The sequence below is a fragment of the Protopterus annectens genome, chromosome 8.part1, assembly GCF_019279795.1.
Source record: "Protopterus annectens isolate FY-2018-M chromosome 8.part1, PAN1.0, whole genome shotgun sequence".
In the NCBI taxonomy this organism is placed as follows: domain Eukaryota; kingdom Metazoa; phylum Chordata; order Ceratodontiformes; family Protopteridae; genus Protopterus; species Protopterus annectens.
Window position 1 is genome coordinate 40,341,032 of NC_056742.1, and position 15,505 is coordinate 40,356,536.

The following is a 15,505-nucleotide window of genomic DNA, read 5'->3' on the forward strand; positions in this document are numbered from 1 at the left end:
AGTTTCTTCCTTTTGTTGTAAAGTTTGTTTATGACAGGGGACCACCAGATTGGCTTCCTTTTTTTTTTGGAAGAGAACATCTTGGTTTTATTTGGGATGACACGATTCATGCATGAGTGGATGTGCTTGTACAGTGCCTTAGTGTAGGACTCAGCAGTCGAACTTTCAGTTCCCGTCTGCATGGGTGTCATGAAGTTTGTAACTTCTGACTTGAGTAGCATGAAGCTGGCTTTGGAGAAGTGTGAAGGTTTCCTTACTGGGGGGGTGGGATGTGGAGGGTGATTAGCTTATGGTCTGACCTGACCAACGGGGGGGTGACCATAGGTGTGGAGCATCAATTTCCCATTTTGGTAATGACCAGGTCTAGGATATTGGAGCCCTGGTGGGACTCTGGATTAGTTGATCCAGGGCATTGGAATTTATGAATTCCAAGAACCGTTGGGCAAAGGTGCTGGTACACTAGTAGTTTTCCCAGTTAATGGCATGGTAGTTGAAATCACCCAGTATTAGGGTGTTTGGTTGTATATTAATATTTTCCAGTATGTTTAGAAAGGTGTAGTGAGAATCTTGGGGCATAGTGGGGGATCTGTAGCAAGCTACAATTTGGATTGCAGTCTTACCTAGTGTTAGTTGCACCTGGGGAATTTCAGACGCATTGTGTTGGGCAACTAACCTGGTGGTGTGAATATCCTTGGTGAATATGGACACTCCTCCACCTTTAGTGTTTCGATCCTGGTCAGTTACTGCACAGATATCGATGTTCTCCATTTTTAGGAGTGCCTCGAGAGTGCATTTTGAGGTTTAGACTTCTAGCATTGAGTAGCATTACCTTCAGATTTTGCATGTTTGTACCTGTTACAGTGGTGGTTTTGTCCTTTGAACTTTGCCTAAAAAAAGGCACTATAGGGGTGGCAAGAGCCTTGGCCAGTAACCTGAGTCCCAGGGGTGACAGGTGCAGACCATCTCTGGCAAAGCATCGTGGTCTGTCGATCATGTCGTCCCAGGCAGACAAATACTAGATCCCCTTTGAAGGGCACCAGAAGCTTAGCCAATTGTTGAAGTCTATCATTTTGTCCTTGTATTGTGGTATCATTCTGGGCGAAGGCAGGATGCTACTCGGGGCTGGGGTCATACCTGCCTGGGCCACATGATCCGAGAGCTCTTCCATGTCTCTCTTCATGTAGTCCAGGGAGGTACGTCTCAAGTCATTCACTCCAACATGGACAATGACAAGAGTCCTATTTGTACTTGTGGAGTGACTTGAGTGCATGAGTTATGTATTGGATCCTGGCACCTGACAGCTCACTGTAAGTTTCTCCTTGTTCAGCCTGGTGAGTGGGGCATTAGTCATAGGTGACTCTATAGTCAGGCACACTGAAGTGTTAGGTACATTGTCTTGCCTTAGGAGCTGTTGCTGGTTGGCACACTGGTGTTGTGAGCTGTGTGACACTTTGGTTGTGATTGGTGTTTGAGTTTCAGCTTCGGAAGTCCGTGTTGCTTGGGCAGGTTACAGTTAAGGGCCTCCGCATATGTGGATTTAGTGTTGCTATGTGTGGGTGTTGGTGGTGTGAGTTTAGAAGGGCTATGTGTTGCTTGAGGTGTAGTGCAGGTGTTGACCTTCTCGTCTTCACTGTCTAGCACAATCTTGGGTAGAGAGAGCTTTGCTTCCAGTTTGGCTATGTAAGTGCATCTCTCACAGGTTGTAGTGTTGGGTGGTAGGAGGAGAGGGTTGTCTGTGTACATGAAGTAATTGCTGCATTGCCCCAGTATGCCCAGATCACCAGGTAGACAGGAGAAATAAACAGAAGATGACCCTTGGACATGCTTGGTTTGGTGCTTTTTTTTGAAAAGGTACAGGAGCTGTTTTCCCTTGCCTTAGCAAGGTATGTTGCAATTATAGGCTGTTTAGTACCTATGATTAATTTCTCCTAATTAATAAGGAGAGGTGAGGGCTTGTATCAGTTTAAGGCTTCATAGTGCTTTCCAGCAGGTATTAGAGCAAGTGCTAGTCACAGGGATGCTTAAAGGTAAGATTTAAAACTAAATTGTTTATCCTAAACGCTGCAGTGTGCACTAGAGAAGTTAGATGTGAAAGTAGGTGACTTAAGTTTTACCAGTCTAAAAGTTTTAGTGGAGAGTCACTATTTTTAAAACAGCAAGATAGATTGAAAGGGGGTGATCACTTTTGTATTCCGGTACTATGGAATACAGTAGAATGGCCAATAAATTTAAATAGCTGAAGGGGAGTGATTTCACTAAAATGATAATTTTGTGCTTGCTCACACAAGCCAGTGAAAGTAGATAGAGCATGTTTAATTAATGCCCTTGTACGTGCATGTTTAATTAATGCCCTTGTACCTGTATATAGAAGTACATTCCTTTCATTTTCTAGAGATTTTTTTTTTGGTTGACCCCCACCCCCCCAATATGTTCTGATTTTGTTTTGTTGGAGGGGGGTGGGAATCTATGCAGGTCACTGCAGTACACTATTTATATGCATGTACAACATTTATTTCGGATGCCTTTTATTTTTTGTCAAATTTAGATTCTCTGTTTTCTGTTTCTAAAAGCAGTCGATCTGTGGTTGATCTCTCGGAAATGTGGCGATTCCTTTTAAATCGAAAGGTAATGGTAGTGATGATCCCTTTTAAATCTTGAGGGTAATAGTATCTCTCTCGTGTCCTTTTTGAGGGCAGTAATGTAAAGTAATAATTACACATTTGGTTTCAGAATACCTTATAAATCTTGCTGCAGTAATAGATCTGGAAGTAAAAGATCCATCCTGCCATAAACTGCATGATTAAAGCTGTCAAGTATTAGGGCTATTCATGTTTATCCCCCCCCCCCCCCGCCTATTAGACGTACACACAACAGGATAATTTATCTGCCCATATTCTTGCTGTCAGTCTTCTAGAGAGCAGGCTTGTTTGCTGATGAGGCACAAGTGGTCATTCAGCACTTTCTGTAGTGTGTGTGGGCCTTGTGACCTTTTTAAATCCCTGCCAGTTAAGAAATGCACCAACTTTTCTTCCCTTATCCTCACTCCCTCTAAGTGTTGAAAATACTTAACTGAAGGCAGCATCATATCATCCCAGCTATATATAGCAAGCTCAGCTGTGTATTACCACCATATCTCTCCACTGTCCAGATTTTTGTTAATAATTTGTGGTCGGTTTCTCCTAAAATTTAAGTTTTCTGGCAAATCTGTGAGGACTGAAGTCAGAAAATAATGGTAGATGTTTGATTTTCAGACTTTATATCCTTTAGAAAATTCCTACTAATGCAAAACCTGTTGTTCAGTCAACTTTTTGAATCTGTAAGGGCAATATTTAAAAAGTTTCCTAATTTTTGGGCCTTTGTTTCCCCAATTATTTGTGGCTTTGTCCAGATTTCTTGCACTTGAGGTTGAGCGGTATGATTACCACCGTATGCACCTATGCAAGATTCACAAGAGTGCAAACACTCAGAAGTCTTCTTGCTCATGCCATAACGAAACTTTACCTAAGCCTAGGACTCTGAGGACTAGGTATCTGTTTAAACTATCAATTTGGCCTCCTACATGCAACCCAGCATCAACATCTGGCATCCAACATAAAGTTCACTCTGACACTGTAGGAAATGGACACCAACAAAAGTCCAATAACTAACATATTAAGGCAGCAAGATCAAATCTAGCGACATCCTGGTTCTAGGTAACTTCATAGTTAGATGCAGAGATGCTCCACTCACCTGGCTGAAAAAACGCAGGTTAACTGTTAGTTGCCTCTTAGGTGCTAGGATATGTAATGTCACTATTGCCCTGAAGTCCCTTCATCCCAGGAAGATGCATGGCTTTATCACTGTCCACTTGGGAGTGAATGGCTTGATTACACCTCCTTGGATCATATGAAGAGAACATGATGGAGCTCTGTCAATATAGCTCATTAGTGTTGAGCAGTATCCTACCATCCCATAGAGTAATACCTCCAACACAAACAAAGCAGAATCATTTTTAAGTATTAGCTTTTATCTTGTCTACTGGTGTCATTTTAGGGGATCTGTTGTCAGCCTGGTATGAAATGATTGATGACCCCTGCTGCTTTTCTAGGGGTGGTCCGCATCTCTCTCCTCATAGCTTCCATATATATTGGCTAAGACTTTCTTCCTTATAGTGCCTTTTTTAGACAAAGTCTCATATTACCCACATAACCAACTGCAATCAAAGTCATGTAAAAGAAGCATTGCTCCCTGCTTGAAGCCTTAAAAAAAACTTGCAATCCTTACAGGGATTACTTGTTGTTGTGTCTTTTGGCTTTTCCCGGTTAGGGGGTCACCACAGCGGAACTCCGGTCTGCTAATGATTGGCAGTTGATTTTTACGTGCCGAGTTGCCGGCCCTGACGCACAACTTCCAATGAAGGTATGACCATTCACGCATGTCTCCACACAGAAGATGCTCTAGCTGAGAATCTAACAGGATAACGTCTTACTGTGAGGTGAGGCGACAACGCTACCGCAGCACCACCACCGCAGTAGGTATATACATAATTTTTGAAACATGGCTTCAAAACAGTGAGAGCACCCCTTGCTATTGAGGGTTTTTAATGCCTACCTCTCCTCCAGACTTTGTGCCATATTGGGACATTGTAGCTGGTGTAGGCAGCTGTGTTCTAAGAAACCATTTAACCTCCCGATTTTCAATGCAGGTCAATGACCTAGAAGTCCTCCATGTTCTTCTGACTATAAACAAAATTCAGTATGATATAGTAACCGTCTGCAGTACCTACTCTGACCTCGGCATACAATGGGCATATGTTAATAAATTTGACTACCTTCAGTATAGAACCAAGCACTGGCCTCTTAGATGACTTCAGTCCTGCATTAACTGGGTAACCTACACCACCACAAACCTATGCATAGATCTGTGGGTTCCATAAATTCCAACCCTCTTAGATGACTTCAGTCCTGCATTAACTGGGTAACCTACACCACCACAAACCTATGCATAGATCTGTGGGTTCCATAAATTCCAACCACTTAAATTCTAGTGAGAGTCTCTAAAATGACCTGATTCTCACAGCTGCTCCCCATCAGTGTTCTGAGAACACAGTTACCAAATCACTGGTCAGATCTGCAGTCTTGCAGTAAAATTTACTCTAGGTGTGAGACTTAAGTCGCTTTGAAACCCCTCCATCTTAATAGACTACTCTCCAAGATAGAACTTACTACTGCAGCTAACTGATTTGGTGAAATTCAGACACCTTTCTTGCAGAGATAAGCTTTCAGATGAATTCTTTGCCCACCTCCAAGTTAGTATTGAGACCCATAAGGCATATAGTGTTAAATTTAAGAGCATGCCCATTTTGTGGAACTGCGGTATCAACATACGGTACAACTGGAGAAAGAAGACTACCACTGCATCAGGTAGGGAAGATCTCAAAATGGTTAGCAACAAACTTTGAAACGATCGTATCCTCAAAAGACAAGTATTTGTTGCAAATTGCCTCTTATGCTTAGGATAACTGGCTATTTCATGAACTTTAAGAAATAACTCTGAGGATTGTTCGTTACTAATACAAAGACATCGCATACTCCTCCTTGAGGACATTGGCAGCATATTTAAAGGCCAGATTTAGTTCAGACTTTACTACTTTCTCCAAGTTTGCACAACTTATAAGCATTCCTGTGCACCCCACTTCCAATTATCTCTGAGCACATCCTAGGTAGTCTCTCCAAAGCTTAAAACACTAGCTTCATGAGCCGTCAAGTGTACCAGGTTATTTTTTTGTTAGAACCAGGCACTGCTTGATGAAATCATTATATCTATTTATTTTCAGTATCTCCACTGTACTCCTGCTGAAGGTGTAGAGAGCACCTGCAGTCTTATAGCTTCAAAAAACTGGACACAAGACTGACTAGGGCAACTACAGATTTATTAAACTCTGTAGTCTTCTCTAAAAAGTAGAGAGATGCATCAATGTGACCCTCGCAGGTGAGGACATGAGCATCTTTGTAAACCTTAACCTGGACCAGTTTGAGTTTGTTGAAGGCAGGACTCTTGAACTAGTGCGTTTTTTTAACATTTTACCAAGACTGGTAAAATTGTTCACACAAAATACATGGACTTGATCAAAGCCTTTGATACTGTTCCATGCTTTAGGAGCAGTGGAAAGCTAATTCATTTAAATGTGAAACCATGTTACTCACTGGATAGCAGACTAGCTGACAGAATGCAGTCCCTAAGTGATTGGTCCTGGGACTCTTCCTCTTTGGTTATCTATTTCTGTCAGTCAACGCAGACGCAAATTCCTGTGATAGTGAGTACTTCAATAAAAACAGTCAGATTGACTTATTGAAGTGCTCACTACCTTATTTTTAAAATGGTTTTAAGTGTGCTTCTTTGTTTGCTACCATCTAGAGTAAAGAATTTACATTTCTGCCTTGGTACTTCGCTTGGTGTGGATTTGAGTTTTATAAATCTCAAAGATGCTCTGATCTGTGGTATACTGGGTTGGTGGTTCTAGTGGTTGCATTGTTTATACTACATGAGCCTTTTTTGTGCATTACTTACTGACGATTAACTTTTGTTATGAAATCTATAACAAATCATAGCCTTCTTTGTCCATAGCCCACCTCTCAGGCATTTTTTTTTCTTAATTAATGCATCCTTTGATCATACAGATACTCTTTTTGGGTTGCAGTGAATGCGTCATTTCTCTATGCGAAAGGCTGGATGTTTTCAGTGATCAGGGAAATTCATGATGATCATCTTGGATGACCAGTTTAGGTTTCTGTCCTGTTGTTAAGGATGATCCTTTTCATACCAATTGGCTGTGTAACGCCTTCCCCACATGTGAAAACTCCTCCTCCCTACCTTATGGGCATTGTCTTGAAGGTATTTAAGTCTGCATCCGTTGACTGTTTCAAGAATATGCATTTATTGACTTTATTACTCTTAATTACATAGACAGTAACTGTTGCATTCTAGCATCCCCTTTTACTTTAGTGTATGAACTGTTTCCTTAGGAGTTGTTGTTTAATAGTTGTATAATGCCGTCCCTTTTTGTGAAAGTGAAAGCTGACCTGTTTTACTAAGGTTTTTAGAGCTACTGTAAACCTGGAATGTTAATGTGACAGTATTTTTTATCGTTTACATCAAAATCTGCATGTACCTTAAGCTGATTTTGTAGCATGTGTACTGAAACCTGACAGTTTTATACATGCTCATCTTAACCTTGTATGACCCTACTCTTTAAATACATAATCTCTGAGCTACATTTATGTACATTGTTCAAGATGCAGAAACAATGATCAGTTAGGCCTTCAAAAGTATTTTTTTTTTTTTTTTTGTTGATGTGGGTGCAACTAAATGAAAATTTAATGGTTGTGTACTAAAATATGGTAAGTGTTATGGAAAAAAAAGTTCATTTCAATTAGTCATGTTTGTGAGGGACAATGTGGTAGCAATATGATGTAATTCAGTCACAGTCCAGATCAAAATTAATCCTCATTGTTTTAGGCTTGGGGGGACAAAAACACAATAAAAAAATCCACATCTTTGAAGACAAACTGCTATTTAAATTAATTTGTCAGGAACTAACAACCACACATAGTGACCCACCTCAGTACTGACATTTTCACCATGAATTCTCCTTGGTGATCTGAAACTCTGCACTGAAGTATTCACATTTCTGACAGCACTGGTAAACTGCATATTCACACTGCCAAATATTAATCAGTCTCTGAGAAGACTGTCCGATAGTAGCGGGATATGGAGGAGAAGTAGTGTCAGAAAAGAAATGTTAAGTACAATCCTTTGACAGAAGTAGTAGGGCTTGCATGCATTTGATATTTGGTATTGCAGTCAAGGCAGAACAAACTGATCACACAGGACTGTTTTATCTATAACCCCAAGAGGGCTGCATGACTTGGAGCTGTCCACTCACAGCAGTTGAGCTATTTCAGGGAGTGTACTTTATCCCTGAAGTCCCGTGATTAAAATAGGATGACAAACAGAATGGTGAATTATGAATTTAGGCAGGATGGAATATTAATTTGCATAATGGGTTATGCAAGGTAATTTGTATTTTTCCCTCGGTTTTGTTGGAGTTGTCTGGCAAAATAATTGGCATGTAAACTATTTCTGGTCCTAGTGGCCTATGATGAAGACCTGATTTCCATTAATTTATAATTTTTTTGACATCCCTACCAAACATGACCATCTAGCCTCCTCTTGGCCCATTCGTTTTTTTGGGGGGAGGATTGATAACTCGTCCCATTCTTTCCCTTGGCTGAAAGTTGGGTGCCATGAGTAGTGCTGTCATCTACCATGGCCTTGCTTCTAAAGTGATTACAGAGGAAAAGTGCGTGGATGTTTCTACAGCAACCGTGGAAATCCATCCTCTACAGAATGCCATTGCCTTTCTTTTTGCCTGCTTTGGCTGATCTTCAAATCAAGGAATGTTGTAGATATGGTGCACTGGTATTTTAATGCACTTCATTTTCGGTAAGGATTGTATGTATGGTTAATGGATTTTAAATATTTATAACTGTAACATGGTACACTATATTTTCTGGGCCCTATGTTAGGGTTATGTTTTAGGTCAGTTTTTAAAGTTTGGGCATAGAAAAATGTGAAATTCTGTAGGGATGAATTTGCATTGATACAGTAATTTTTCAGCAATGTGTAGTTTGGAATATTATGCTTCAAAACTGGTGTTTTGTAGTATTGTCGATATCAAGTGCTTAAAAAATTAAACAAAATGTAAATTAAAAAATGTATATAATTTCATTATTTGTTTTTGCAGCTCCAGCTAGTGTTCGTTATGCACACAGTGATATTACAGTTCCTGACTTCTCAGATTACCGACGCCAAGAAGTGTTGGACAGTAAGAAATCTTCTCAAGACAGCGGTGACTCTAGAAGAGCCTTTTCCTACCTGCTAAGTGGAACTGCTGCAGTGGTTGGTGCTTATGCAGCTAAAAATTTAGTCACACAGTTTGTCTCAAGCATGAGTGCCTCTGCTGATGTCCTGGCATTGTCAAAGATTGAAGTCAAGTTATCTGAAATTCCTGAAGGCAAAAATATGACATTTAAGTGGAGGGGAAAGCCATTGTTTGTACGACACAGAACCCAGAAAGAAATTGAGCAAGAAGGGCAGGTCAGTTTGGCTGAGCTAAGAGATCCACAGCACGATTTAGACAGAGTAAAGAAACCGGAGTGGGTCATTTTGATTGGAGTTTGCACTCATCTGGGTTGTGTCCCCATAGCAAATGCTGGAGAATTTGGTGGCTATTATTGTCCTTGTCATGGGTCTCATTATGATGCTTCTGGTAGAATTAGAAAGGGTCCTGCTCCTTACAACTTGGAAATTCCCACTTATGAATTCACTAGTGATGATGTTATAATTGTTGGCTGAAAAACTGGACATCCAACATTGATGGAACATAAACAAATTTCAATGCGTAAAGGATATTTCTTTGCACTTGAGCTGTAGTCGAGCAGTTGAAAATAAACACCCATTTTATGTGGAAATCTTTTGTGCTGTATCCATTCTGTTGCTTAACAAAACCTGTTCAGTCTAAATGCAAAACTTGTTACTGTAGCAGAAAACAATGTTGTGGTAATCTTTTGTGCTGTATCCATTCTGTTGCTTAACAAAACCTGTTCAGTCTAAATGCAAAACTTGTTACTGTAGCAGAAAACAATGTTGTGGTAATCTTTTGTGCTGTATCCATTCTGTTGCTTAACAAAACCTGTTCAGTCTAAATGCAAAACTTGTTACTGTAGCAGAAAACAATGTTGTGTAAGTGGCAAGCAGCATAGCATCAGGACTGAGTAGGGCATTCTGTCAGGTTAGCGACTTAGATAAACTGTGGAGTAATCTGCTGGTTGTAGTGTAGACTTTCATCAGTATTAGTGTTATCTGTACGGAAATCTTAAATTCGGTCTTTTGCATAGACACTGGCTTTAATCTTCCACGTTTCCATTTCATTGTGTGCTTGTAATGCTGTGTGTCACCATTTACAAATTCCTTTGGTAAGATGTGGTGATATATACATATTTTTTTGCTCTTTGCATCTTTTGTTCTTTGCAGTGATTCTGGGTTCGTACATTTTTTTTAGAAAACAGTTGGGTATGTGTACAAGCAGGTTTCTCCCTGATTGTATTACTGTTCATAACCTGGTGAAATCTTGCATCAGCACCCCCACTCCAGGCTGTTCCCTCATTTAGAAATGAGCATCTAATTCCCCAAGTATTTCTGTCTGTCTAGAAGTCTTCTTAATCAAAAGTAAACCTGTTGTGTACACAGGTTCATGGTATGTATTGAGTTTCTGTGCAGATGTGTGATGTGAATGACTTGTCTGTATCGAGTGACTTAATATATCTAATACAAATTGCTGTGGTTGCAGAGCTGTCCAGATATGTGCTCACTACAGTTTGCTACTTGGCTAACTGAGTCTTCCTAGGCTGTTAACCTTGACCCTGGACTTGCCATTGTTCAGCCCCAAAGAAAAAAGCACTGCCTTCCTGTTCTCCCCCCATTAATGTCTCAGTTTATCAAGTGCCTATAAGCACAAATTCTTCATCAATTTTCCCCCCAATATGGTTCCTTTGTGTGTACATAGATGTGTATATATATATATATATATATATATATATATATATATATATATATATATATATATATATATATATATATATATATATATATATTATGCACTCAACTTTTTTCCTCTTCACATATGTCACATTGTTCCAGAAAGGAAACTGCCTTAGTCTGTGTGACATATGCCAGATCCAGCATCCTCTGTGGTTTAGTGTTAACCACCCAGTTTTGAGATGCTTTCTTGTTGATGTTGTGTTAAGTATGTGGATTTTTTGGTTCAGAGTTATAATGTTTTGAAGAGTGGGGGGTGTGTTAGATTGCATCATTATTTAGACATATTAAGTATTCTTATTTTTGGCCAGAAATTTTTATTTTGTCCTTGTAACGGCAGATAATTTGATAGAAAATAAAATGAATACTGCAAGGCTCATCTCTTTGAAGTAATGACTGTTGGTCATGAATAGCAGAGCAGCTACAACAACCTGACAAGTTTGGCCTTATCTTCCTCCTTACTCTTTTTTTCAAAGCAGAATTGAGAACTGGCAGAACTATTAAGTCACACAATAAATGGTTAACAGATGCTGCCATTTCACAAGAGAGCACTAAGGCCATCAACACAAAGCCTCCAGAGGCTGTAAGACAACTCGTGACGCTTACATTTTGCACAGATGAAAGGGGAAAAAAGTACTTTGTCAAGCATGAGCTATATAAATGTGACTCTATATTAAATCTGAGCATAAAGGAAAAGCTTTTAAACAAGATCATGGCTTTGTGGGTGTCTTTGGCTGTTTTGTGGGGTAGTATAAAATATAATCATAAGCACTTGTTCAGTTTGAGTTAATATAATACAGAATATCACAATGACGTGAACATTTATTATTTTATTTATTCAAGGGAAGGGTGTTCTTTTTAAGTACTATCAATCATCTGGAATCCCCCAGTACTGTCAGCTAAGAGTCTGGTTAATGCAGCCTTGATTACCCAGAGTGCTAAATTTTGATAATCTATCTGGCTCTGTTCATAAGCACCTTCACTGCATACCACAGCCATGTGTCTCCAGACCTGATCTTGCGTTGCCTGATATAATAAATCTAACACAGTTTTGTTGGCTGTTCCTGAGCAGCAGTGCATTTGTGCTCCAAGTGCTAAGGTTAATATCTTTATAAAAGTGCATACAGGTTATCTGTTTTAGCAGCACAGCTGATTCCTGATGTGTAGAGGCTTAAAGATGCCAGGTGCAGGTGAAAGAAATGGGTTAGAGGGTGTTGTGTTAGCAGACATTCTGGAGAAATTGGAAACCTTTGGTTCCCTCCCTCCTAACTACGTGGAAAAGAGCTGGGATAAATGAAGGAGGGTGGGAAGGTCATAAAAACCCTAGTGAGGATGACTGGGAAAGGCCTATCGCTCCAAACTTTGTGTTCCTTCTGTGGTGTCACTTCTACTCTCCAATTCTGATTCAAACTGGGCTAAAGGGCCAGTGTTGGCCGCTACCCCAGATGTCCCTAAAATTGTAGTACTACAGACCCCCTGGCTCAGGATTTGCCTGAGGAGGTGGTTCTTGTTCCAAATGCTATGATGCCATCTCCTCCCAACTGCTGTTTTAAGTACCATTTCATTTAAGACTGTATCATAAACTTATCCCCAGCAGTATTTTTTTCTTCTTTCCGTTCCCTTTACAAGTTATAGTCCACCAGACAGTCTTCTGTATTAGAAGCCAGGAGACAGTAAGCTCGGCTATGTCACCCAGTACTGCTGAGAAAGTGTCCCCAATGAAGTAGAGTTACCCCACATACCTATGATAAACTTGAAGTCATGCGTCCAGTCATCCAGGGCAGCTTTAAAGGTGGCTAGAGAAGTAATCAATTTGATATGTAAGGCAGCTTATTCCAGAAACGTGGGATACATTGGGTTTAGATACCTGTCACATCTTGTGGTGGTGATGTGGTTGTATAATTTAGGTTTGTAGAGCAAATATTTGGTTTCTCATTAGTTTTATTGAGGTGAAGAAGTTCTAAGATTATTGGGAGGCTTATAGCCCGAAAAGCTAAGCAGCGATCACCTCTTAGCTGCCCGATTGACGCTGAGTAGAACAGCAAAGGGTACCTACGCATGAGAGCTTTTTGGTGAGAAAGGCTTGATCTTTCTGGTTGGTTTAGTTGCTTGCAGTGCTACATGCCTTGTGGGGGGGAGGGGGTTGTTTGTACCTAAGCCCATAATTGAATTGAATGGGACAATCACTTCTTTCTACCTTGCAGATATACCACACAGGCTAAATTGTGCAAGATAGTCCTATCTGTTTAAAGGAGAGTTTGTCAGCAAAGGTGTCATCTCAGTCCTCAAAAGAATTTGTCCTCTTCAGAAGACATTTTCCATTAAAGACTCCAGAAATAACTTAAGAAACTTGCCATATAGAACTTGAGCTCCAGTACTATGCCATACCAGAAGACTTGGATAATAAGGGGAAAGCAGACTTCCTTTTGTCCTCCAGATGATTATCCCAAGAACATTCTTAAACCCTTGATAATGTGGGATAAGAAAGGTGTCCTCCAGCACATTTCATTCACCTGCAAGAAGGCCTTAGCAAGTGTGAAAGCTCTAGCAGTCATGTGTTGGCACAATGGCAGATACATTCCTGGATCTCATTTGCTAAGAGCTTCTTCATGCTAAGCTGCAAAACTATGGATTATGACCATTTCCCCACCGTATTTAACTTAAGTCCCTTTAAAACGTTTTGTGTTCTTCCTGAGCTTTACTGTAACTGCCATGCACAATTTTGTGATATTTCAAGTAATCTAGCTAAACATTGTCTTTTCTCTCTAGTGATAGTAAAGAGTGAAATTTCTAGACCTTGGAGATTGCTGTAAAAAGTGTGGAGTGTCATTTTGGTATTGGCCATTGAGCTTTTCAGAATCCTCTGTTCTGTGTTAATTATCTGTTTAGACTAGATCTCGTTTGCTATGTGCTGTGCTGCAAACCTACTGATTAACAATTTTCCACTGTAGTTGACAAAAAAGAAAAGGAAAAATAAGTCCTACAAGGCCAAGGTTAAGTACTTTTGTATTCTTAATGAGTTTTTATGGTAGTAGTTGTGCACTTTTGCAGGGATTTTTCCAGTACTCTAACCAAGAGTTGCTTTGATCTCTCTTGTAGTGAGAGTAGGGAAAGAGAACCTGGCCAAAAAAAATTTTTGTCTGGGTTGGTACCACTAGGCTAGTGGCCTCTCTTAGGGTAGAACCAAGGTGGTATTCATACTACTAGGGGAAATTTGGCCAGGGCATCTGGTAACTTCCCCTAATCTCTTAGATATGTCCCATGTTTTTTTTACGTCCACCTGAGCTAACACCAACTTGAGCAGATTGGACCTTGTTATGATGTCATTCAAAGGTAGCACCCCACCACCACTACATTGCAGTGTCAGCTATCGATCTACCTGGTGTGGGAGTAGAGTACACAGCCTTCTGCACCGAAGATGAGCTACCTGTTGGGTCACTGACACTTAAACCTCTGCTGAAGATCATTATGTGGTTATTGACCAAGTTTTGTCAGCTTTTCTTTGTTGCCTGTGGTTGCATGGTGCTGTTCTTCATGCAGCCACATTTAATTGTGCACTGTATAGATGCCATATTTTTCACTGTACCAGTGAATGTCTCCCAAATCACTACTGGGTGATTGGGATTGTATGTAGTATGTGCAGCTGCTCACAGTTGCACAATTATACTGGCCCACTATGTGGAGTAACAGCCCACAGCTACTGTATTAGCAAAATTGGCTTGCAGTTGCTGCACATTGCAAATAACAGTAATTGTTTTGCATTGTGTATATTCAGTAGTTGGGTAGCACACAGTCTTTTTTTTCTTTATAGTAAAGTCCAGTAACTATCTAATTTAACTGAATTGTTTTACTCTGTCTTTCAAATGAAGGAAGGTTAGCCTCCTTGTCTCCCTCCTTTGCCAGCCTCATAGCTTTTGTTATTTTTATGTATCCATGTCTGTGCAGTTATTGACACTTTAAGTACTTTTCTTCCTAGATTTATACCTGCCATGCTTTCAGACCCGCTGGCAACTGTAGTGGCGTTTCCATATTTGTCAGGGGCTATATCATCTCTTAACAGATTCTGAGGGACCCATAAAGTAGTCATGGAGCTCCAAATCGCATTAAGTACAACAATCAGTTTATAGCCTGTTACAGGATAACCCTCTATATCCCCAGATAATCACACAGTGTTCTTAAATGTAATTGATAAACTCCGTATAAACTAAACTGGTTTACTGTCATGTAGTCAACACTCGCATAAAAGAACCACCTGAAATGTCGACTAAAAAGTTGAATACGTAATGTCGACAAGGTCAAAGTGTCGCAAACACACCTCCGTTTGTGAATTCGTCCTTACTCTACATTTGTAGAGTGCAGTCCTACGCTGCACAAGACATAACGTGATGATTTTGCGGGGGGGGCAAGCCCCCAAAAATTCCAACTCCGAGATCGCACTACATTGGGGAGCAGGGTAAATTTCCCGAGCGATCTCTAGTTAAATGACTGACTTCATCTTTGCGAACGCATTGAGCATTCGCTGAAACGGAATTTGCACAAGGGAAGGATCAGCAACACGGGTCGGCCAACTGTCATTCGACAACTAGTGTTCGCCAAAAACTTCCCTTGGCATTTCAAATGTCAACCACTAAACTACCATAATTTTGGGAGAGCTGTCAATAAACTGTAACCTCTACACCTTATGTAGGTTACGCCCAAGTGTTCTTAAATTTCTTAAAAGCTCCCTTTAACATCTTAACAAGCCCACTAGTGGGTTCAGAATCTTGGCTTGGTCCTTATGAATACAGCTTCTTGTACTGTTTCTCTGGAATTTTCTTCTCCAGTTGTGTGATCATAAACTACAACCTTCATCATTAACGCTTCCAAA

The 15,505-nt window shown here is 40.2% G+C and overlaps 1 protein-coding gene across 1 annotated transcript in view; it reads left to right on the forward strand.

The window, feature by feature from the left end:
* Positions 1-9,512, forward strand: part of LOC122810183 (cytochrome b-c1 complex subunit Rieske, mitochondrial) — a 29,346-nt gene extending 19,834 nt beyond the window's left edge. The window contains exon 2 of the mRNA XM_044081660.1: positions 8,786-9,512. Coding sequence (XP_043937595.1) covers positions 8,786-9,396 — 611 coding nt within the window. The 3' untranslated portion in view covers positions 9,397-9,512. The remainder of the gene's footprint in view (positions 1-8,785) is intronic.
* The last annotated feature ends 5,993 nt before the right edge of the window (positions 9,513-15,505 follow it).